We start from the raw sequence: 24,304 nt of genomic DNA, 5'->3' as shown, positions 1-24,304 counted from the left end.
AACAGCCTACAAATCATTCGTTGGATGGGTCCCTGTAGAGCGAGCTGCCAGGGAAGGCAGCCGAGGGCACCTGGCCCCTCGGATGAATCAGCTCTCTCGGGGGACGCGGTACCACCGAGAGGCTGGGGCAGCTCCAGACCTTGGTCCTGGGCGGGAACAGATGTAGGGATACACGTCAGGACACTCTGTGGCTCTTAATGACACAGAACGTGAGGCTTTGCTCCTAACGGGCCATAAGGAACACACACGAACACAGGCTAACCCAAGGCCTTACCATCAAGCCTGCCCCACACCCCAGCTCTGACAGCGCTGGGTGCGAGAGCATCCAGAGGCCTGGCACAGTGAGTCCAACCTCGCCAGGGAGGGCGTCTGCTTTAAAAACGTCCTCACCGCCCCGCTGTGGTCACTTAAACAAAAGGGAGTCTCGGAGCCATTATCCATTAGATGGGAACAACAGGGGCACAGAGGGTTAGAAAAAATGAGGTTTACAGAAACAAGCTATAACTTATTACTCACCTGTTTAACAGACATGCATACAGGGCCTAACAAATACCAAGCTTCCTTCTGAGATTTTTCAAATATTAACTCATTTAATCGCCACCACAGCCCTCTGGGATTGATGAGCTTTGTAGTAACCGCAGTTTCTATTCACTAAGCATCTACTTCACAGCAGGCACCATGCCAACGGCAGGACATACGTTATAATCTCGTGTGCGAGTGTCTAGGGTTGCCCTTCCCCTCTGCTGTCTTTTATTTATTTTTTTGGCTGCGCTGCATGACTTGTTGGATCTTAGTTCCCCAACCAGGGATTGAGCCCGCTCCCTCGGCAGAGAAAAAGCAGAGTCCTAACCACTGGACTGCCAGGGAATCACCCCCTCTGCTGTCTTGACAACTACTTGAGGGCCTATGGTATGCGAGGCCTCATTCTATGGGCTCTACGATGACCAGCTTATTATCTCACTGAATCCTTACAACAGTCTGTTGAAGTAAAAAAAATAACAGTAACAACCACATAAGAGCATTTGAGTGCTCTTTCTGTGCTAAGTACTTTATCTCATTTGATCCTCGTGAGAGTCCTATGAAATAGGTGCTATGAACATCCCCATTTTACAGATGAGGAAACCAAGGCACAGAGGGGTGACGGGATTTGCCCAAGTTCAACCAGGATTCCAGAGCCCATGTCACAGCTGCTACCCCATGCCACCACACACCCAGGGACACCTAAGTTAGCCAAGTAAAGTGGTCATTCATTTGGGGGAAAATCAAGGCTGCTGACACCCCAGTTTCCTGATTCCAAGTCCCCCTACTAACCCCAGAATTCACATCTCTTGTCCTCTGGTCCCACGCAGCTGAAGTCAATTTCAGGACTGGCTAAACAGATGGATTCCCAGGGCCGAGGGCCAGGGCAGCTTACCGAGTTCAGACTGCATGCCAGGGTAGATGATCCTGAACACGTAATCCGTGGCCTCGTCGTCTTCCTTGTCCGAAGACGTGGACTCGGATGAACCCTGGGGGCTTCGCTTGCGCAGTTTGGGGAATACTTTGCCCTGAAAGAACACACCCCAACGCCTGGCCCTGGGACACACCCGTCCCGCAACCTGCAGAGCCCGGGGGTCCCCGTGGGGCGTGCATGAGCACACGCAGCCACACAAGGGCCCGACGACAAGAAGGGCCACTCCCATGGCTGGCCCCCAGCCCTGCCTCCCTGGGCCCCCACGATCACTCACCTTCCCCCGCTGAGACCAGAGCGGTGGGTCCAGCTGCCCGCGGGGGAGCAGCCCGTTCTCCAGGCACGAGAGGAGCTGCAGGAGGTGCCCTCCCTTGGGGAAGCGGAAGGGCGGCCTCTGGATCCCGTCCTGGCTGACCAGCACCACCGTCCCGCCGCTGTCCACTGCCGCCGCGACCCAGCCAGAGGAGACCCGGCAGGAAGTCACGATGAGGCGTGGGGATGCCCCCTCCTCCCCAGACGTTCCCAGCCAGACCCGGGGTCCCGCTCCGAGGCTCTGGGAAAGGCCCGGGCAGAAGGTCGGGGCAGTTTTCACCTCCTCTGAGTCTCCCTCATCCTCGACTGGAGAATGACAGGCCAAGGCCAAGGCCAAGGCCAAGACGAAGGTGGGTGGCCTCCCTGCAGCCACCCGACAAAGGAAAACAATGCCCCCCTCAAACAGCCCAACAGGTTGACCTGACCTATTTCTGTATGGAGGCTGTCAGATAGATCCCTCTGCAGGGCAGTATTGACTCTTGCTAGCATGCGTTACATGCCTTAAGCACTTACTATATACATACACAGCACATTAAAGGCACTGTCTTACTGTAATACTCACAGCAGCCCTGTGAGGCATATCTGTTATTGCCTGTTTTGCAAATGATAAAACTGAGGCTCAGAGAGGTTATGTCACTTGCCCAAGGTCACACAGCTGGTGAGTAGCAGAGCCCGGATTTGAACCCAGGTGTGTTTCATTAAATAGGCTGAAACCACTGTTTTCTGTGCCTTGGTGAGGTGCAGATTCCTTGCTTTCTAAAGCAGGATGGCCTTTTGCTTATTTAGAATATACCTTCTTTGAGCTATAAACTCCAGTTATAAATCTTCACTTTTCAGAACACTGACCTTGGAGGGACAAAGGCCTGGATTTGGGACAAGACTGGCGAGCTTAGAAAGGCTGTCTGTGTGCCATGCTGCTTCCTCGGCTCTAAGATGGGAACGACGGTGCCCCTAGCACTGGGTTGTAGCAACAGTTAAATGGCAGGCACGTGAATAGTGAGAACCGCGCCTGACACACGGCTTTGACGCTGCCCTTAACAAATGTCACTTGATCCTCACAACAATCCCGTGAGCAGACACTGTTACTATCCCCATTGGCTCAGAGAGGGGAGGTCACTCGTCTGAGACTGCACAGGTAAGAAGGGGGTGGGGAAGAAGCCCCATGTCTACCCGCGGTCCCTACCTTGCTGGTGGCAGTGCAGGTAGACAATCTCCTCCAGGCGGATGGTCATGGCGTAGTCCCAGTAGACACTGGAAGGGGCGGGAGGGCCAGGCTTGCAGGATGCCTGTCCCACTCGTCATGGGGAAGCCCCACCCACAGGCTCCTCCACCCTCCTCACCAGGACCACCTAACCCCCAACATCCATGTCCCCAGACTTCCCAGACTCTATCTCCCCTTCTTCTGGCTCCAGTATCCCAGTTTTCCAACGTTCCCCTTACACACACATTTCTTTAACCCCGGTCCCTGTGGCTGAGGCTGACCTCTCCTGCCCTCCCCCTTCAGGACTCCAGGAATGGGCACCGGACCCTGGCTTGGCTGACCGTCATATGACACTGTTCTGGACCTTGACCCAAGCAGAACCAGTGAGACTCACTTATTAGATCTATGTGAGAACTCTCTGGGGAAGAAGGGCTTCTTTCTGCTAGGAGAGTAGCAGTAAGGCGGACAGAAGTCTGGAGATATAGAGGGCCCTACGCAAGAAGAGCCTGCCTGTGAACGGAGTCAACAGTCAGGGAAGTAGAGCCAAGAGATGGAAAGAGGTCAGGGACTCCTCGTTTGAGTCCCTGGATCCAGCCACGCCTGATTTTTCTCGGTTTATTTGAGCCAATGCTTCAGGCAGTTTGAGTTTGGTTTTCTGTCACCAGCAGACGCTGGAGAGAAGATGTGGGCAAGACAGATTCCTTGCCTTCATAGAACCGAGATCTACAGGTGGGACAGTCAGAACACAAGAGGGACAGATTTATTATGATTTTGTAAATGCTCTAAGAAGGAGATTCAGGGCTCCGTGCAATCTGAACTCAGCTGGGAGGTCATAGAAGGTCTGATACTGAGGTTTCAGATGAATAAGCTGAGATAAGGTTCAAGGGCAAGAGTGTTTCCTGGCTCCTAGAGGATTTCTCCATCAGAAACTCAGTGGCTGGCTGGAGTTGAATTATCTGGCCCAGCTGAGGACTGACTGTACCTCCCAATGACCCTCTCTGAGGACAGATGGTAACCTCTGCTTAGGAAGTGATCAGCTTAGAGAATGATATTAATCACACCAAAGCCTGGCAGTAATTGCACTGAGGCTTAACATCACACAGAGCACAGTAACCGTGCTGTTTATGGCCCTGGAAGAAAGTCCTTATTCTATATATATACACACACACACATGCATACATGTATATAAACACATGTGTATATACACATACATATATTTACATTTATGTTTACAAGTATGTATATGAACTGCTAGATAAAATCCTATAATCCTATGACGTCTGTTTGCTACTGCAGGACAATACGCAGGGCAGAGGAGGGTGAGGGGAAGGTTGTTAGGGCTGTGTGATGGGTACTTGAGTTCTTTCTACTTTTATGTTAGAAAGTGAAAAAGTGAAAAGTCGCTCGGTCGTGTCCGACTCTTTGCGACCCCATAGTCCATGGCATTCTCCAGGTCAGAATACTGGAGTGGGTAGCCTTTCCCTTCTCCAGGGGATCTTCCCAACCCAGGGATCGAACCCAGGTGTCCCGCATTGCAGGCGGATTCTTTACCGGCTGAGCTATCAGGGAAGCCCTTTATGTTAGAAATTCCCCATAAGCAAAAGTTTTGAGGAAGTCAAGAACATGTGCAATAATAATAGAATCCCCGGCCACCAGGTGTCTCAGGAGCATGACTCCAAGGCCTTTGTTGGGCCTTATAACTCACAGGGCATCCAGGAGCCCTGGACGAGATGCTCACAACCAACACCTCCAGCTTCCTTTTGCATTGGGTGATGGGTAATGGGGCTGGAGACCGGGGAGTATTGCCATTTCTGGGCTTACAAGATCTTTGTGAGTGTTTCTCTCTCCCTGTGGTGTTTGCTCAAGGCACTGCCTAATTCCCATCCCCTAAGACTCTTCCAGTTGGTTCTCAGATCCCATGAGTTACCCATGAGGCCACAGCTGCAGGGAGGCTGGGCCGCATGGCCATAACAAGCAGACAGATCAGGGCCAGGGGCGGGGCACAAGGGCCAGGGCGAGGTCGTCCCTGCGCTAAGGGGAAGGGAGGGACTTACCTCTTCTCATAGTCCAGGTCCCCCACAGACCCGTTCATCAGCTGGTTGGGCGTCCACTTCAAGGTCATGACGTCAGCCGTCTGGTGCAGGGATAGGTACCCTGGCACAGCCTCCATGTCATCTCTCTGCAGAGAAAGGAGGACTCAGGCCTGGTCGTGGTGCCAGAGCCACAGTGGACACAAGCCCTGGCCTATGGGACTCGCAGGCACACAACCAGAGGCACACACAAGAGGCTGGCTCATTCCCTCCAAGGCCATGTCCGCTGAGAAGACTCTGACCCTCCCTCCAGGTGGCTGTGCGAAACAAAGCTTTCTGCAACCAACCACCAGGATGGGTTTGGTTCTACAGGGTCCAGCTGTGAAAGCCACCCACTGTACCCAGGGCCCTAATGCAAAGGTGGGGTCGGGGGGTGGTCTTTAGAACAAGGAACGGAGCTCTGCCCTTTCAACAATACCTTTTCCAAAACAGAAGGCATTTGTCTGCCATCACTGTGGCCAGTCTTAAGGGAGAAAGAGAGCGCAGCTGAGCTCCATGTCCCATCCCACAGATGTTACCCAGAAGCCCCTCCCCAGATACCCGCTCCATGCTCCCCGCCCAGCAGCTCCATCCTCTGCCTTGCCAATTCATCTGCTGAGCTTCTCACTTGCTCTGCTTTATCCCAAATGGGGTGCGGTGGAGGGGGCTCCAAGACTCACATGTAAGAGGAAGCCCTCCTCCCTGCAGACCCACCCCCAAAACATGTGGAGACAGACAACCAACATTTACTGAGCACTGAGGGTGTGCCAAGCGTGGCTCTGCTCTACCAGTATCATCTCAACCACACTGCAACCCCGGGAGCTAGCATCCTTGCCGTATTTCATCGATTCTAAGGCGCACAATTGTTTTTTAACATTTTAATGTACCCAAAGTGGGGATGTCTCTTATAATCAGCAGTTATCTTACAACTGTGACAGTCATTCTTGCCCTGTCTCGTGCAGACTCAGTTACAGACGTTTATATTGTTGACCCCTCAATGAGGTTCTGTGTAATGGTTTTTACTCCACATGCAGACTATGGTGGCTTTTTAAAATGTCTTCGAAAAGATGATAGACTGTGATCTGATTGGAAAAGTGACTGTGTACACAGGAAGGCTGCTTCCTTCCTATATACACACCAGTATCTGCACTCCATAAATATTGGCTGTGAAGACGTTCCCCTTGATATCCTAAGCACCCCGTGCAGAGCAGGTTCAGCACAGATGAGGGAACTGAGTGAGTGAGTGATGACAAGGGAGGATGATAGATAAGACAGCGGGGTGGACAGGCAGTGGGTAGATGGACTGGAAAACAAATGGACAGATGGACAGATGGAGGTTAAAGATGGGTGGATGGATGATTGATGAGTGGAGTTGATGACGGGTAGAAGGATGGATGGATTTATGCATGGATGTAATGGTGGATAGATGGATGGATGAATGGATAGGTGGCTGGGTGGATATAAATACAGGCAGATGGATAAAAAATGGTGAACAGATGCATGAACAGAGGGATGGGTGAATACAGAGGCTGGAAGAGAGTTGACTGGCTGGCTGGGTGGGATACTGACAGATGAAGGGATGGATGATTGAACAGAAAGACATACCATCCTGTGAGTGAACAGATGGAGAGATGGAGATACTGGCAGATGAATGAACAGGCAGATCAGTGAGTGGATGGATGGATGAGCAACCTGGGGCCACAAGGATTCCCCTCCTCTGTAACCTGGAGCCAGACCCACAGTGGAAGCCCTGGGCTCAAGATGGGGCCTCTCACCGGCTGGACCAGAACGTTGTTTTTGCCGTAGAGCAGGGTGGCGCGGGAGTTCTGATGCAGGGACTCCACATAGTCACGGGCGGAGAGGGAGGGCCGGTCGTCCATGCTGCCACTCGAATGCCTTTTCTGGATCTGGCAACGTGAGGGTGGGTGGCGGGTGAGGCCTGAAGTGACCTTCAAGGCCCCAGTCCACTCCCCATCTCCATGCCCAGTCCAGAACTCAGAGGGACTGCCCCCGCCCCGGAGCCCCACCGTCCTCCCCACTCACGCAGAGGGCCGGACGCTTGGTGGGCGAGTCCTGCCTCAGGTGCGAGCTGTGGATGCGGTGCCTCTGGACGAGCTCATCGGCCGAGGGGTCCGTCCAGAAGTGGTCAGAAGTCTTCATCTTGGTGTACTCCAGGGCGCAGGGCCCCACTGCGGAGCAGACGGAGCTGGGAGCCCATCGCCCTGGAGAGTCCTCCTTCCCTTTTCCCACCAGAAGGACCACTTATTTCCCCACCCCTCCCCTCCAGCAGCTAGGGCACCCCAGGCTCCTGGCAAACAGGGACCAGCACAGGAGCCTGAAAGCAAGAGGCAGGGAGCAGTTTTGAAGGTGGGAGGCTGGAGGGGGGCGAGACAGGCCCCGCGGAGGTGCCCCCTGGAGCCGAGACCGAGATCCAGATGAGGCTCAGAGCACTGGCTGGGCCACTTACCCAGCAAAGACGCAAGGATGGGGCCGTCCACCGGGTCCATCAGGAGAGCTTCCTTCTCGTAATACTTACTAGCAAGAGAGGAAAGGACATGCAGGGTTGGATGGTGACCAGCAGAGGGCGCACAGCCAACTACAGCCTGATGGTTGAGAGCCGACAGACTGGGTTCAATGTCCCTCTGGTCACCCAGTTACTGCTGTGAGCCTCAACTGCCCCATCCGTAAAATGGGCATAATGATAATATTATGGGCTGCCTAAGGACGTTTGAGAGCGACAACACGTGTCAGGCACTTAGCACGGCACTTGGCTGTAACTGCCTAATACAAAGGCTGTGGAAGAGCCTTAATGATAATAACAGCAACAATCATTAGAAGGCTGTTGAGGCCTGGCTGAATCTGTCTGCTTCTCTTGCATTTTCATCTCAGACAGGAAGTCACTTAGAGGCTCAGATGACGTCTGCCCTTCTAATGTTATCAAGGCAATAAAACACATTTTAGCTGTGGTGTGTCCCCCAAAGCTGTACTAACAGGCCTTCCCGTCTGGGTAACCAGTGCAGATGCTGCTGGCCTGACATGCTCAGAAATGCCTCCTGGCCTCCGACTCTCCCAATAGCAAAGCAATGCTGCCAGTACGGTGTTTGTGCTGAATGGTTTCCATTTTTGTTCGTTTGAGCTAATGTGTGTGTGTCCGACTCTTTGGGACCCCATGGACTGTCAGGCTCCTCTCTGTCCATAGGATTCTCCAGGCAAGAGTACTGGAGCAGGGAGTCATTCCCTTCTCCAGGGGAGCTTTTCGAACCAGGGTCTCCTGTATTGCAGATGGATTATTTGCCGTCTTTGTCACCAGGGAAGCCCGGATTGTTGTGTCCTGGCCTCAAATTCTTTGCAAATTCATACAGTCTAGAAACAGAACTCCAGAATGGAATGGACCTTGTCCTGACTCCTGAGGGATCTCAGGCCCAGAGAAGGTAAGTGACTTGCCTGAGGCCACACAGTAGGTAGGTGTAGGCTACATCCAGCCAGTTCAGCTCTTCTCGTTCAACAGCAGGGGGTGAAGAGCCCAGAATCTAGAGATGGACATACTAACTGGGAGCCCAGCCTGGCTCCTCCCTCCCTGTGTGCCCCTAGACAGGTGACTACCCTCTCTGAGCTTCAGTGTCCTTAGCTATAAAACGGGAAGAAAGACAGAACTCACCCACCCAGGGTTGCTGGGAGGAATAAATGTCCAACTACATGTATTAAGTTCTGACATCAGGAGAAGTTCTCACTAAATGTGGCAACATGATTGTAATATCACCCCAAAGAAATCTTCAGTCATCCAGAACACTGACTGGGGCAGAATGACATGCCCTGGACATGCTCAACATCAAGTTTATACATTTTGGTGTCAGATCTGAAGCTAATACTTAGAGACACTTTCCAGTCCACAGCTCAGCTTCTGTTCCCCAAATCAGCACAGTTATGTGACCAGAACCTGGAAATAATGCCTTAAAAATCGCAGGCATAGATGGGAGCAAGACGTGACTTAGAGGGCAGCCCCAGGGAGTCTCTTTAGGGTGATGGGCTCTTTGGTATAGTATTCTGTAGCCTGAGTGTGGTGTTGGGTTTTATGAAACTAGGCATGTATTAAAGTTTCATAGAATTATATAGCAAAAAAAAAAAAAAAGTGAGTTTGGTTAACTTACTATGCCAATAGCAATTTCTTGGTTTTGAGACTTGTACTATGGTTATGCACGATGTTAACACTTAGGGTAGGCAAGAATTCTCTGTACTACTGTTTCAATTCTGTGTGGATCTAAAATCCAAACTGTTTAATGAAGAAACAGTGCGTTGGTATTGCTACTCTGTGTCTTAGTTGCTCAGTCGTGTCCAACTCTTTGTGACCCCATGGAATGGGGCCCGCCAGGCTCTCTGTCCATGGAATCCTCCAGGCAGGAATACTGGAGAGGGCAGCCGTTTCTTTCTCCAGGGGATCTTCCTGATCCAGGGATTGAACTCGGGTCTCCTGCATTGCAGGCAGATTCTTTACTATCTGAGCCATGTTGGAAGCCCTAATAAACTAAAAGATAAATAAATAAGCTACTCTAATAAACCACTAAATAAACATCACCAATGTTTTCAGGAGGAAAACTCAAGCTCATATGCCAAAGGCAGTAACTACATAGACCCTGGACCCGCAGCAAGGCAGGGGGCAGAGAGGTGCTATAAATTACTAGAAGGTGAAGAGGTTAACTGGAGCTCTGGAGCCTGAATTTCTTTCAGTTCCTCCCCAGCCTCCGGGCCTTTGTGCCTGCTGTTCCCTCCACTGGGAACACTTTTCCCCACACCCTTCTGCTGGTTAACACGCCCTTCAAATTGAAGTTTGACTGTCCTATCTTCCACGACACTTTCCCTGACTACCCAGAGGAAACTAATCGCCACCCATCATCCGTCCTGGCACACTCATCACAGATTATCACGATTACTATGGGCCTGTTCTCCCTGTTAAATGCGAGCTTCGTGAGGGGAAGTGCTTTGCTCTGCACGTTCACACATATTTTCCTAGCAAATGGGCAAAGGAAAGGAGTGCTGACCAAGAGGACTCTCAGATCATAGATCTGCCAGGAGTTCCTCACTGCTCTCTTCATAATATCCAAGTTCCTTAACATGACAGGCAAGACCAGTGTATCCTCAACATCTAGGTTAGTGCCTGGCATCGTAAATGCTCATTAATTATTTAGTGGATGAGTAAACAAATCCACAGGTGAATGCATGCCAGGAGGACTCACACTATAAAACCTCTGCTGCTGCTGCTAAGTCGCTTCAGTTGTGTCCGACACTGTGCAACCCCATAAAACCTCTACACCAGGCCAATCTGAGCTAGGAGAGAAAATGTAAAAAATACCCCTAGGCCTTTCCAAAATGTTGTGTACTCACTAACTCCTTTTCTCGCCTCTTCTCCAGAGTGGCAGCAATTCCCATCCTGCCCCATTCACCAGAAGAGACAGCAGAGGCACAGAGAAGCTAAATGACTCCCCTAGGGTCACACAGTGAATGGACTGTGGGCTTAACTCATGGGAAAAGAAACATCTCTTAAGACTGCAAGATTCTTACACCCCACCCCAATTCTGAAGATCCTGCATTGCTATTAAGCACCCAAGTCGTCCCAAGGTTCTAAGCTTGGCTGGTTTAGAGTCAAACAACCAAGAGGTCCTTATTAGTCACTTTCAAATCCAGTGTATATCAGGAGGGCAAAAAGAAAGCAGCTCTGTGAGCGAGGGCGCAATTTCCAAGATGGCCAGCAGGTGGAAGCAGAGCGCACCCAAGTGTTGTGTTCTTCCCAACTCACCTGCTGTTTTCCACAAGGTAATGAACAATTTTGTCCAGGACCTTCTCAAACAAGGCTGTGCGGATCCACAGGTGCTTGATGGCAAGTGGGGACAGGTTGGGCAGTTTTGGCAGCTTTCGCACATTCTCCTGGAGGCCCTGGATCTGATTTCGCCTTTGAGACCAGCAAAGAAAGAGAACAGATACAACAGAGGAAATCCAACAGGATCAATATGCAAATGGGAAAGTGTCCAACTTCTCTAAGAAATGAAAGAACGGCAATTAGAACAACAGCAGGAACCCACACTGCTCCTGGAGAATGGGAAAAGAGTTGAAAAAATAACAACACCCAGCGAGTGTGAAGACGTGGTAAAACTGACCCTTTCATACACTGGTGATGGGTGGGCCAGATTCTCATACTGAAATTTCTCTCGCTCTTACTTTCTCTCTCCCAGCTGGAAAGGAGTGCTGGCCAAGAAGAGTCTTGGATTCTTCTCTCATTTTGGAGGCTCCACCATTGCTCTGGAGAAGCAAGCTTTATAACACGACAAGCAGGGCACTCCACAACCTTGCCCCTGTCCACCTCTCCAGCCACCTCCTTACCACTCCCTGCCTCTGACCCCAGGATCCCACCAGAGATCTCTGCAGATCCCTGAAGCTGCCAAGCTTTCATCTGAGGACTTTCTCTGAGCTGCTGCTTCTTTCTGGCTTCCCTCCCCACTCTATTATCTGGTTGAACTCTACTCACTCTTGAGGTCTCAGGGAGGGCACCCCCTCCGACAGGAAGCCCTCATGTGCCAGCTGAAGCTGGGAGGGGCCCCTCCTCTGTGTTCCCTGGATCTCTGCAGCTTAACTTCTGGCTCACTTCTCTGTCTTCCCCTCCACAATGGGACCTCAAAGGCATGGATTATGCAATTCAACTGCTTTTTAAATAAAACACCGAGAGTCTACCACATGGCAAGCTTTGGCCCTGTTTCACGCCTGTATCTCCAGGGCCCAGCACAGTGCCTGGCGTGTACGGGGGCTCAGTAAATAAGTCCATAAAAGAATGATTGCAAAAATGAGTGAATGGGCCCCGGGAATGGACATCTCTCATTTCTCCATTAGAAAGTTGCTCCCGATGTTATGGAAGGTCCATGGAAATCCACCCCTTTAAGAAGCTATCAGCAGACACCCGGGAATTTAGCAGAGGGACTAAAGACCAGGTGGCTGAAGAGTCAGATTCCGAAGGGGAACTGACAATGCCAAGCCCAGAGTGCTGCCCCTCGTGCAGTTCTGGCCAGCAGCCCTGGGCTGGCAGGGTCTGAAGGGCAAGGAAAGGGCCATCTCTCTCCCAGGGAAGTGGAGTGGCCACTCATGGCAGCGAGGGCAGACACGTGGCATGCCTGTCTGCCTCTCCCTTCTCTTGCCCGTAACACATGTGGCTAATCAATCCATGCACTCTTTCCCACGAAGCCCACTCACAGCTCCAGAACTTTCCACAAGACAGGTCTCTGCTGGTCTCTGGGCTCTTGTAAAAGCAATGAGCTCTGGCCTTACAGCCAGAGCTCTCCACCTCACAGCCACCAGCACCAACTGGGGATGAAACCTATTTGCCACCCCTGACCAGGCTCCAGGTTGGGGGGCTTGGTTGTGCAGTTGGGACTCGGGGTGGTTCTGGTGGGAGGCACTCATTTACACATTTTCAGGCCATGAGCCACTAAGACAATGCCCCTATAAATGGCCGCCTCACCATGAGCATCAGATCCATGCAGATGGAGACCATGTGGTTATATTAAACTTCGATCTGCCTGCATTTGGCACAGGCCTGGCTCAGTGGGCACTTACTCATTCAACAATCGTTTCCTGGGCATTTCCCGGGTGCTGGGTGCTGTCCCGGACACTGGGGACGGAATGGGGAGCAGCCCACGTACAGCTGCCTGTCCTCAAGGAGTTCAGAGGTCAGTGGGGGAGACTGATAGCAGTCAGGTTAACAGTGAATGAATGAATGGAAAATTACAGGTGGTGATAACAACTGGGAAGAGAATGAGCAGAGTGATACGAAAGAGAAAATGGGGCGAGGGTTAGAATTCACTACTAGGTAGAGAACGCTGCCGTCCTTGGGGATGACAAGGGAACCACCACGGAAGGTGAGGGGTGTGAACTGGGTGGAGGGGGAGCATGTGCAAAGGCCCTGGGGCACGAAAGGCCCTGGCAGCTTTGAGGAGCAGAATGGAAAGTGGAGAGGGTGCTGGGAGGCACAGGCTCTTGCGGAGCCCAGGGAGGAGCACTGGCTGTCCACTGGGGCGCCCCAGCCCACACCCTGTGCTCAGCACTCACGCGCTTTCAATCAGTTGCTCCAGGTCCTGCACCTTGCGGCTCAGCTCCTCGGCCGGCGGGAAGCTCTTGCCCACTTTCATGAAGAGAGCTGCGATTTTGTTGCTGCGCAGGAAGCCAGCCGCCCGCCTCCGCAGTCCGTGCAGGATGCAGGCCTCCACGGCCGCTGCAGGGACACCGCGGTCAGCAGGCCCCGCCCATGACCCCCCCACGCCCAGCCTGGCTCTGGGCTTTCTCGGTCACACACAGGTGCCTTGAAGGTCTGGGGCCCCCAGAGTCACAACTTTCATGATAGCATCACTATGATCGCATCATAGTGAAAAGCTTGTATGCCTCTCCACCGTCCAGCTCCTCAGAAGGGAGCAAGAGGGCTTGGAGGTGAACCCACGCTTGCTGCCCCGGGTCAGAGCACCTCTGTTCACATCTTCTCCTGGCCACTAACCAGCTGTGTGACGGGGTGAGGGGAATCACTTCCCCTCTGCACGTCTCAGTTTCCTCATCTGTAAAATGGGATAGCATGAACCTCATAAGGTTGCTGTCAGGATAAGATGGGGAAAAACGCATGGAAAGAGCTTTGCTCAGAGCCTGGCACGTGTGTGTGCTTCATGAAGGTTAGCTATTACTCCTCTCGCTGAGGGAGGCGAGCCGGGACTGCGCGACCGCCTAGCTTAATTCAGTTAAAAGAACCACACTGATGTCATTACTGTGCCTTCAGTAACAGCTAACATTCAATCTCTGCCATGGCCAGGCAGAAAGGAAAACCATCCCCGTTTTCCAGATGTAGAAACTGAGGCTCCCAGAGGTGAAATGAATTGCCAGGGCCACCCAACAAATAAGTGATGGAGCTGGGATTCATACCCCCGTCTGAGCCCAAGGTGTGCTCACAACATCTTTGCCTCCACAAAGGGCCTTTGAAGAGAGGTTTCAGTCATAATCTTCCCATTTCTGTGTCTCCCCTGGAGGCTCTGTCCAGCCCTCCTCAAACAAGAGACCCCGAGTGTAGCCTGGGTTCTACCACTAACTTGCTGTGTGACCTCAGACAAATAACTTTCCCTTTCTGCCCCTCACTGTTCCCTTTTAAGAAACAGGCCCTGTGCACGCCATTCTGATGGCCTCTATCTTACATATCTGATACTTTCAGCAGCCTTAACTTTTTTTAATTTAAAAATTAATATGTATTTATTTGGTTGTCCCGGGATCTTCACTTGCGACGTGTGAACGCTTAGCTGTGGCATGAGGGATCCAGTTCCCTGACCGGGGATCGATCCTGGGCCCCCTCCGTTGGGAGCGTGGTATCTCAGCCACTGGACCACCAGGGAAGTCCCTCAGCAGCCTTTATCTTCTGACTGTCTGTCTTACACAGCAGCCTAGGAACTCACTCTGGTATGCACTAGGAGCATAATCCATGACTATGGGAAAATGTGAGCTTATTAAGAGCTACTCCTTACTCTTACTGGGCACCTGCTGGGCATCAGACCAGTGTTAATCCCTGTAGTGAAACCCATGGGGCCAGTGTTCTAGTTACTATCGTTTCACAGAGGAGGATACCAGCACGTGCAGGGTTAAGAGCCTGGCCAGGCCATGCCACGTGTAAGGAGAAATGCTGAGAAGTTTTGGGGTGATTGCTTGTCCTGTTCTTGCTGCTGCTGTCGGCAATGACTTGGCTTTGAAAGACTGTTCACATACTGCCTAATCTGCTCATTGAATTAAAATATCCTGGGTGATGATCTTTAAAATAGCTTCGATTTTGCTTACACTGATTAAATTCATGACCTAGTCCAGCTTGGTGGACATCGTTCCATTTTTTTTTTTGACAATGGCTCATAAGGAACAACGGACAAAGGGAACCTCAGGGACATGCTTCAGGCCTCATTTAATGCTGGCATGTTTCTCTCACCCCTGAACTTTGATCGGAGTTAGAGAATTATTATGATTTTTATCACTTGCTAAAATCTTCTAAGTCTTGATCTTCTAGGTCTTTAATTGGTAGGTATGCTAGCAAGCCCTGAAACAGACATGCATATTAAGTTTTTTGCAAATAACAATGTCCAGGAGAAAAAAGAAAGCCAGGGATCTATATCTATATTTATATATCAGCTCAGTTCAGTTGCTCAGTCGTGTCCAACTCTTTGTGGCCCCATGAATCACAGCACGCCAGGCCCCCCTGTCCATCACCAACTCCCAGAGTTTACCCAAACTCATGTCCATCGAGTTGGTGATACCATCCAATCATCTCATCCTCTGTCGTCCCCTTCTCCTCCTGCCCCCAAATCCCTCCTAGCATCAGGGTCTTTTCCAATGAGTCAACTCTTCACATGAGGTGGCCAAAGTATTGGAGTTTCAGCTTCAGCATCAGTCCTTCCAATGAACACCCAGGACTGATCTCCTTTAGAATGGACTGGATGGATCTCCTTGCAGTCCAAGGGACTCTCAAGAGTCTTCTCCAACACCTCAGTTCAAAAGCATCAATTCTTCGGCACTCAGCTTTCTTCACAGTCCAACTCTCACATCCATACACGACTACTGGAAAAACCATAGCCTTGACTAGATGGACCTTTGTTGGCAAAGTAATGTTTCTGCTTTTTAATATGCCATCTAGGTTAGTCATAACTTTCCTTCCAAGGAGTAAGCATCTTTTAATTTCTTGGCTGCAATCACCATCTGCAGCGATTTTGGAGCCCCCCAAAATAAAGTCTGACATTGTTTCCACTGTTTCCTCATCTATTTCCCATGAAGTGGTGGAGATATATATTTCCATATACATATGTGTGTATATGGGCATGTGTATATATGTATTTTTACATACATAAAATATTTTGGGGGGAATTCCCTGGTGGTCCAGGAACCAGTGCTTTCACTGTCATGGGCCCAGGTTCAATCCCTGCTCAGGGAACTAAGATCCTACAAGCAAAGCAGTGTGGCCAAATATATAATTTATGTATGTGTATATATATTTTTTTGGGGGGGGGGAGGGCTTCCCTTGTGGCTCAGCCAGTAAAGAATCTGTCTGCAATGCAGGAGACCTGGGTTCCATCCCTGGGTTGGGAAGATCCCCTGGTGAAGGGAAAGGCTGTCTGCTCTGGTATTCTGCCTGGAGAAAGAACTCCATGGACTGCATAGTCCATGGGGTGCCAAAGAGTCAGACACGACTGAGCAACTTTCACTTTCATTTGTATTTATATACTTAAAGATATATCACCTAAAAAAATAAGATCTTGCCCAAGGTCACCCAGCAAAGAAGTGGCAGAGACGGGGTTTGAGCAGAGCTGGGCAGCCAAAGAGCAGAACTGACATCTGTGGTTTCCCAGGTTGTGGCGTGTGCTCAGATGGCTGCGGGCCCATGGGCGGTGTCCTCAGCCACCTGGACGGAAGCTGATGGGCCCCTCCGTGGAGCCAAGACCGTGAGAGGGGCATGATAGCTTGTCCTTCGTGGAGAGACACTCCACAATCATGAGGTTAAAAGGTCTTCGGGGAGGAAGAAACACTCCCACATATACGTACACACTGCATATGTGCTGAATCCTGACGTCAGGGACACGCAGGGCCCGTGCGTGGCTCTAGCCATTGTGAAGGTGCGGTAAGAACCTGGCAGCGGGGGGCCTCACAGGTTCAAGGAGAGGGAGAGGGCTGAGTCACACTCCGAGCCCAGGCCTGCCTGCTTTGCTGAGCCATCCCCTGGGAAGTGTCCACGCTTCTTGATTCCTTCAAGTCCCCATCCGTCCTGTCTCTCTACCTGGCTGAGGAAAGGACGCGGAACCCATCCCTCAGAGGCAAGCCTCCCGGTCGCCTGGGGTGGGGTCGCTGTGAACGGAGCCCACAGGAGGGGAGGCATCTCTCCGTGTCCACCGTGATTACCCGTTCCTGGGGCACAGAGGGTGAAAGTAAAAGTAAAGTCGCTCAGTCGTTTCCGACTCTTTGTGACCCCATGGACTGTAGCCTACCAGGTTCCTCTGTTCATGGGATTTTCCAGGCAAAAATGCTGGAGTGGGTTGCCATTTCCTTCTCCAGGGGATCTTCCCAACCCGAGGATTGAACCCCGGCCTCCCGCATTGCAGGCAGATGCTTTAACCTCTGCGCCACCAGGGAAGTCCTCCTGGAGCACAGAGGTCATTCCTAATCTCTTCTCTAATCTTTTCCCTACTTCCAAATTCCCTAATGGAGTCCCTTTGGAATCTGAAAAACACTTTGCAGGTACGAAGCAGTGAAAGCACGACCTTTGGGGACCTCTGCTCAAAGAAAGCTGCCACGGCTCCGGGGCAGCCCACAGAGAGAAAGCCGCTTTTCAAGGCCGCCCGGGGCCGCCGACTCACCGCAGAAGGAGAAGATGTGGCTGCTGTCCTCGTGGACAAACTTGCGTGTGACGGCCTCCTCCATGATCTGCTTCACCTGGAAGGCAGAGGCGCTGGAGGGTGAGACCCCGCTCTACCTGGGGAGCGGCCCCGCGGGCGGCTGCGCTGTTCCCGCCCCCCGAGCGGGTTCTCGGGTTGCTTGGGACGGTTCCGTAACTGCGTTCCCTCCTCGCATTCCCCGAGTTTTCTGTAGGGCTGAGGCCTGTGGGTCCTGCTGCCCCCACACGTCACCCTGAGATGAATTCGTTTTCAGGCTCTCTGCAGACTGGGCTTCTTTTGAGATGGTACATGAAGTATCACCTCCTCCCCCGTCTACGCAACCTAAGGCACCCCGCCTCCAGCTTCTTCCATCTCGTTATAGTTCCTTCACGGTACTTCCTGCCCTGTTTCTTTGCTCACTGTCTGTCTCCAACTTCTAGAATACAAGTTCCTGGAGGACAGGGCCCCATCTGCCCTGTTCACCGCTGTATCCACGGAGCCTAGAACAGGGCCTGGTACATAGTAGGTCTCCACAAATATTTTCTGAGTGGATGAATGAGTGAATGAAATGAATATATATAAAAAAAATCTGGGGGGGGGAGGGGGTGCAATATGAAATATCAGCCCTGAGATCCGGTAGATAAATCCCTGCTCAGGTACCTGTACCAGCTGGACCTGTGGTCCTATTTTGGGAAACTGAGCTCAGCAACATGTAGAAATTCACCCAGAAAGGCAGACCTGGCCCAGAGTGGAGACAGATTTCAAGATGGGTCTGAGTCCCCAGGCTGTGTGTTCTCCACACTACAGCCCTCAGTCGATCAATGCTCACTGAGTACCTGTGAGGGGCCAGGCACCGGGGACACGGCACTGAAAGGGCAGTCATGCCTCTGCTCACGGAGGTGACCCTCTGGTGGCCTGGACGCCCATTCGGCTTTGCTGGATTCTTGGCCCCAGAGTCATTGTAGTACTTTAAGCAAAACGTTTCTCCCCTCTGGGTCATCAGTTTTCCCACCTTGAGAAGGTGGGAAGAGATGATATCAAAGCCTGGTCCCAGACTGAACGTCAGCAGGGCTTGACGTGGGAGTCTGGAATCCACCCCCATCGATGGGCCCCCTTTCTGGCTGCCCCGAGGGCCACCCAAACTCAGCGCAGCCAGCCCATCCACACACAGGTCTGGGTGCAGTATCAGGCTCCCAGCACCCTTCCTTTCCCTTCTTTCTGGTTGCCTCCTGGAGAAGACGACAGAACTCAAAGCATCCTTGGCCGTGTTCTCTGGAAAATCACGTGGCAGTGCCCATCCAAGCTGGCATGCCACCCCTGCCCTCACACGGCCAAGTCAACAGCTCCCGACCTCCCGGGCCAGCAAGCTCCAAGCCGGGCTCTGCCAGTGGCATTTCAAAGCCTGAACCCTAGCTAACCGAGCCTGTGGAACTGGCCCCGTTACCAAATGGGGGAACCAAGCTCAGGAAGATGAGCTAGGCCACCCAAGGCCACGCGGCTAGGAAGGAGCAGAGCTGGGATTCCAACCTGTAACTGCGTTTCTCAGCTTGGGTTCAGCCCTTCCAGCTGCTGCTGCTGCTGCTGCTAAGTCGCTTCAGTCGCGTCCAACTCTGCGCGACCTCACGGACTGCCGCCTACCAGGCTCCTCCGCCCATGGGATTTTCCAGGCAAGAGTACTGGAGTGGGGTGCCGTTGCCTTCTCCAGCCCCTCCAGCTACTAGCTGTAATTCCTCAGGTACTGCCCTGCCTAGAGCCTCGCCTTTGGCCTCCTTCACTGCTAATTCTGATCCTGGCGGAAACATCAGCTGTTTCGGTTAAATCTCCTTGCTTGAGGTCCTTACAGTGGCTGCTTTCGTAACACCCATCAGATTTATGCTGATTTTGTTAGCACCTGTCCCCCCTCGCCAAGCTGGGGATCCCATGAGGGCAAGCACTCCATGTCTCCCTGATTTACAACCGTGTCTCCAGCACACAGCTGGTGCTCAGTAAAATTGTGTTTGACTAATGAACGACTTGAAGGATTATGACTGACTTTCTGCTTTGGTAGAATATTTTAGTCGCGGAAAAAAAAAAAAAAGCTTTCTTGTTACTATGCAAAACACGCTCAGCCGTGTCTGACTCTTTGCGACCCCATGGACTCTGTCCAGGGAATTCTCCAGTCACTACAGTCATGGGTACATAGAGCAACAGCATACTGATCCCTGGAGCAAGCAAAGGCACAGAGAGGTAGAGTAACCCGCCCCAGGTCACACAGCTGGTGAGCGGATTCAGGGCTTGGATCCAGGTTTACCTCACGCCAGTGGTTGCGCGCCTTCTACAACATGCCGTCATACAGGTAAAACCAAAACAAAAAGAAAACCAAAATTAACCTCCCAGGGGAAACACGGCCACCAGGGGAAGCCTGCACGGTGTGTAAAGGAGGGTTGCAAGCAGGTGGACAGAAAGAGCAAGAATTATAGTTCCTGCGTGTATCACTGCTTCCAAAGCTCTCTCCTACCTGCCTCGCCTCTCTGGATCAGTGCAAGAATGGCACGGTAACACCCTCGCCTTGTATAGAGGAGGAAACTGAGATGGAGGAGGGAGCACACTCCTTTGCAAAGGGCAGTTCAGGGTCCTCCAAAATTCATCCGCTGAAATCCAGACTTGCACTATGATGGGGTTAGGAGTTGGGAACCCTGATCTACAGCCAGTCTGCCAGAGGTACAAGGAGTAGCCTGAAATTTGTGATCGGTGCCTGAAATCAGGGGATGGGGGTCAGTATTATGGGACTGGGCCCTTAACCTGTAGGATCTGATGCCACCCCTGGGTAGATGGTGTCAGAACTGAGTTAACTATAGGACACTCAGGTAGTGTCAGAGAATTGTTGTGTGGAAAACCCACACGTCTGGTGTCAGAGTACTGTGTGGGGGACAGCAGAGAGCAAAGGAGAAACACACAGGAGGGGCGTGTTTTTGCAGCTCTCCGACTGAGCACAAGAACGTTCGGCTCTGCAGGCCTGGTGTGTTTCTTTTAGCAGCAGGACAGCTCTTGCGGGGGAAGGGCAGGGTGGCGGGGAGGGTCAAAGCCTGACTGTCCCATGCCATGGCAGGCCCCAGCTCCTTCCAGAGAGAGGGCTGGCTGCCCTTTAAGCAGTCACAGCCCTCCTGCCGACGCCCTCCTGTTCCTTGGACGTGGCCATCTGCCGGTCACCCTCTGGAGTGGCTCTGACGCGGGGACCCTGCTGCCCGCTGCCTCCTCCGCCACGGTGAGTGCAGAGACGACCAGGCCCATCGGCTCCCTCCACAAAAGGAGGCTCTGAGCTTCCTGAGGACACGTGAAGAATCCCTCAGCTTTGACTTCTGGTTCGGCCAACAACTAGGAGGTGCCCTGAGCTTGGCACCGCCCCTCAGGGCTGTGGTTTCCCCCTCTGACCTCAAATACCTGCTCAGGATGCCTTAAACCCTTTCCCTTCCCTTTCCTTGTCACCTTCTTTCCAGTCCTCTAGACTGCCGCCTCCCCTAATGTTACAGGCTCAGCTGTGGCCCTCCCTGGCCCCCCACCAAATACGTATCTTGAAATCCTATCCTTCAGTTCCTCAGAACGTGACGGTATTTGGAGATGAGATCTTTACAGAGTGATTAAGTGGAAATCAGGACATTCAGAGCGAGCCCGAATCTGTTATCATCTGGGGTCCTTACACGAACAGGAAATTTGAACACGGACAGTCACAGAGGAAGAGCATGTGAAGATACAGGGAGCAGACTGTCATCGGCAGCCAGTGGGGGACACCCAGCACAGACCCGTCCCTCGAGGTCCTCAGAAGGAACCCGTCTTGCCAACACCTTGATCTTGGACTTCCAGCCGCCAGAACTGTGAGGAAATGCATTCCTGCTGTTCAAGCTGCCAAGCATGTGGTACCCTGCTTATGGCAGCCTGAGCAGACTCACACCTCTGCCATCCTCCTCTCTCTCCGGAAGGCCTGGGGCATCCCGACCCATGGCACGTGGCAGGTAATATCGATGAAGTGCAAGCGGGGTGGGGCCTTGGTGGGGGGTGCTTTTACTTCTTGGAGCTGCAGGAGGGCCTGGCCAAGCAAAATGAAGATTCAGAGGTCCGCTGGTAGCAAAACCGTGGGCAGGTGTTTTGCTCTGGGGGCAAAAAAACTGGACGGGGGGGGGGTGCTCTGTGCACTTGAGTGCTAGCTAGAGGGCTTTCTGGTTTGGGGCTGGAGAGGAAGGAAGAGTGTGGAGTGCAGGGGCCTTGGGCCTCAGGGACAGAGAGAGGAGGGCGGGGAGAGGGGTGGGTGGGCCGTGAGAAGGTTCTGATGATGTGGCAGCTGCCACAAGGCACCACTTGGATCCCATGAGGATCGGAGGCTGGGAGAGCTGCTGGCCCCTCAGAACAGGGTCACCTCAGCTGCACAGATAGCCCCTCCAAAGTCTCGCTCCTTCCCGAGGTTGGTTGGGGGGTTGCCATACAGGGAATGATGCCTGTGGCTGTGAAGATCCGGCATCCTTGCCCTCACACGGGACAGCTCACAGGGGTGCTCCCGGTTCCCCACGGGGCTGGTGGGGGCTGCCGGGGGCTTCCGCGGAGGCCAGCTCGGGGCCCAACTTCTCCCTCCACCCACTCCCGCTGCTCCTCCTCACCTCCCCTGGAGCTGACCCCAAGAGCAGGCCCCCGTAAACCTCCTGCATCCTGACCTCCATCTTAGCACTGACCTCCCATCAACGCATCTGGACAGCAATCTCCAGGGACAAGTTGCAAATGATACAAACGCAAGGGAACTCATCTGGGCAGGAGTCAGGAGAACCAGCCCTTGGGTGCTGAGCTCGAGGTAGGGAGAGCCGAGGGGATGGAGTCAGACAGTCCTGGGCTGGAGGGGCCCTTAATCCTAAGAGCCACACGCTAAGAGAGGCCCCAGGGACATGCAGTGGGGACTGGCAGAGCTGCTCCAGGAGGGGCCGAGAGGCACCGGTGCCAGCTGAGAACTGGTTACCGATACAAACGCTCGGCCTCACCCTGGACCTACTGAATCAGAAACCCCGGGGTGGATATCAGACCCCCAAGCGATCTTCTTCAGGCTCAGACTGCACAGAGGAGCTAAGGAGATGGAGACGGAGAGTGGGAGAGAGTAGGGAAGGGTGGGGGAGGATATAAAACGGAACTGCCCCCAAATCCTCAAGGAAGAGACGCGGCAGTCACGGCTGTGTCCAGGGACCCTCCCCACACAGCAAGCCCCTTCTGGGAATGCCTCTCCCACACCCTGATCAGGCTGGGGGCAGTGGTGGCTCCTGGCTCCCCAATGTTAATATCACAGAGTGCTGCACGCTTCCTGTGGTCTCTCAGCATCCTTCTCCTCGCCATATTCAACAGCCTTTTATTAAATTCATCTTCATGTCCTCGGTTTGGGGGAGCCATCTGCTTCCTATCGGCACCCTGACTGCACACATGCCCTGTTTCAAGTTCAAAATCTGCGGAGCAGAGAAGACTGTTTGCTTACAGCTGTGGATCCTGAAACTCAGGTCTTGAGGTCACACAGTCAGGAAGCTGGCTGCAGGGAGGCGCCCTGGGCATGGATCCAGGGCGGGGGGGTTGGAGGGGAGAACGCAGCACCGAGGAGTTCTCAGCCTGAAGGAGGGGTTCTGGTGAGTAAAGACCCCTCCCCACTTCCGCTGGCTCCCAGCTGTGGGCTAGAGCGTCTCCCCAGAAGTTAATAGCAGGCCGATAGCCGGAGGCCAGGGAGGAAATGAAAAGGCAATGCCGTGGGAGCCTGCCCAAGAAGGCCACTGAGAATCCTGCAGAAGGGGGCATGGTCTTGCAGCGGGAAGAAAGAAGCTGCTGCCCACTCCTGCATGAGTTGGGGGAGACCATCCCCGAGGACTGACCAGCACTATGGGCGGGGGAAGAGGGCCTGGCAGGCACAGAGGGCCTGTCAAACTCTCAACCACCTTCCCCCTCTCAGGCCGCCAGACATAGTCTTGAGTGTGGTCCACTTTGGAGGGAGACAGCTCAGAAGGACCACAGGGTGGTGTGGAGACAGTGCGGGTGGCAGGGTGGCATCCTGGCATCCAGTATGACTTCCAAGCCTGGGCCCAGGAGTCATGCCCTATCTTGGCGGCACGGAGGCTGTGGCTGTGGTTGGCACTGATCTGGAGCCGCACAGGCCCGTGTTCCCACCCTGGCTCTGCCACCAATGTCCTGTGTGGGCGCGGTCAGGTCACCTCCCTGCTGCCACTTCAGCGTCCTCAACTGTGAAGTGGAACCTGTCACCCCGCAGGGCTGCGCTGAGGATTAAATGGGACATTGCTGGTGAAGGGGCAGGCCGGGCCAACACACAGTAGGAGCTTTATGGCACTAAAGTGTATTCTCGCTTTTTTGGGGGGCGCTTGCTATGTTCTGGGGACTGTTTTTGTAAACACAACCTTAAGGAGGCCATTTCCCAAATTATTCCCATTTTATATATAGATGGGGAAACTGATACACACACACAGTGTTAACTAATCTGACCCAGGCCATGAAGAGGCGACAGGATTCAGACTCAGGGCCTGATCGTCACTCACATCTGTGGATCTGTGGATCATCACTACGTGAACCTGTTCAGTGTTCATCTCTCCCAAGGAAAACCTGAGCCCTTAGGGGAGTGCCTGGACAGACCCAGGGCCTTTGTTCTAATAATACTTCATCTCTCTCTGCAGAAGCCAGAGGCCACTGTGAAGCAAATGCTTTTGTTATTTTCCTTTTATTATTCTGCTTTTGTTATTAAAGAAAATGTTTACTAACAGTACCTACTAAGTGCCAGGTGAACTGTATAGAAAGGCTGATTTAATCGATAGACCATTATTATCCCCTACTTTAAAGATGGATGAAGTGAGGCATG

General features: G+C 52.7%; 1 protein-coding gene across 2 annotated transcripts in view; it reads right to left on the bottom strand.

Moving 5' to 3' along the window:
• SGSM1 (small G protein signaling modulator 1) overlaps positions 1-24,304 on the bottom strand; it is a 72,965-nt gene that overhangs the window by 31,188 nt on the left and 17,473 nt on the right. For both annotated transcript variants that reach the window (XM_040250967.1, XM_040250968.1), the window contains exons 3-12: positions 17,428-17,503; positions 13,121-13,283; positions 10,824-10,976; positions 7,500-7,567; positions 7,076-7,221; positions 6,808-6,939; positions 5,018-5,142; positions 2,946-3,013; positions 1,728-1,891; positions 1,415-1,547 (exon numbers count right to left, since the gene is read on the bottom strand). In XM_040250967.1, the coding sequence (XP_040106901.1) occupies positions 1,415-1,547; positions 1,728-1,891; positions 2,946-3,013; positions 5,018-5,142; positions 6,808-6,939; positions 7,076-7,221; positions 7,500-7,567; positions 10,824-10,976; positions 13,121-13,283; positions 17,428-17,503 (1,228 nt within the window). The remainder of the gene's footprint in view (positions 1-1,414; positions 1,548-1,727; positions 1,892-2,945; positions 3,014-5,017; positions 5,143-6,807; positions 6,940-7,075; positions 7,222-7,499; positions 7,568-10,823; positions 10,977-13,120; positions 13,284-17,427; positions 17,504-24,304) is intronic.

The sequence above is a fragment of the Oryx dammah genome, unplaced genomic scaffold, assembly GCF_014754425.2.
Source record: "Oryx dammah isolate SB20612 unplaced genomic scaffold, SCBI_Odam_1.1 HiC_scaffold_12, whole genome shotgun sequence".
Lineage (NCBI taxonomy): Eukaryota > Metazoa > Chordata > Mammalia > Artiodactyla > Bovidae > Oryx > Oryx dammah.
Note: the sequence above shows the minus strand (reverse complement) of the source record. Positions and strands in the feature narration are given on the sequence as shown.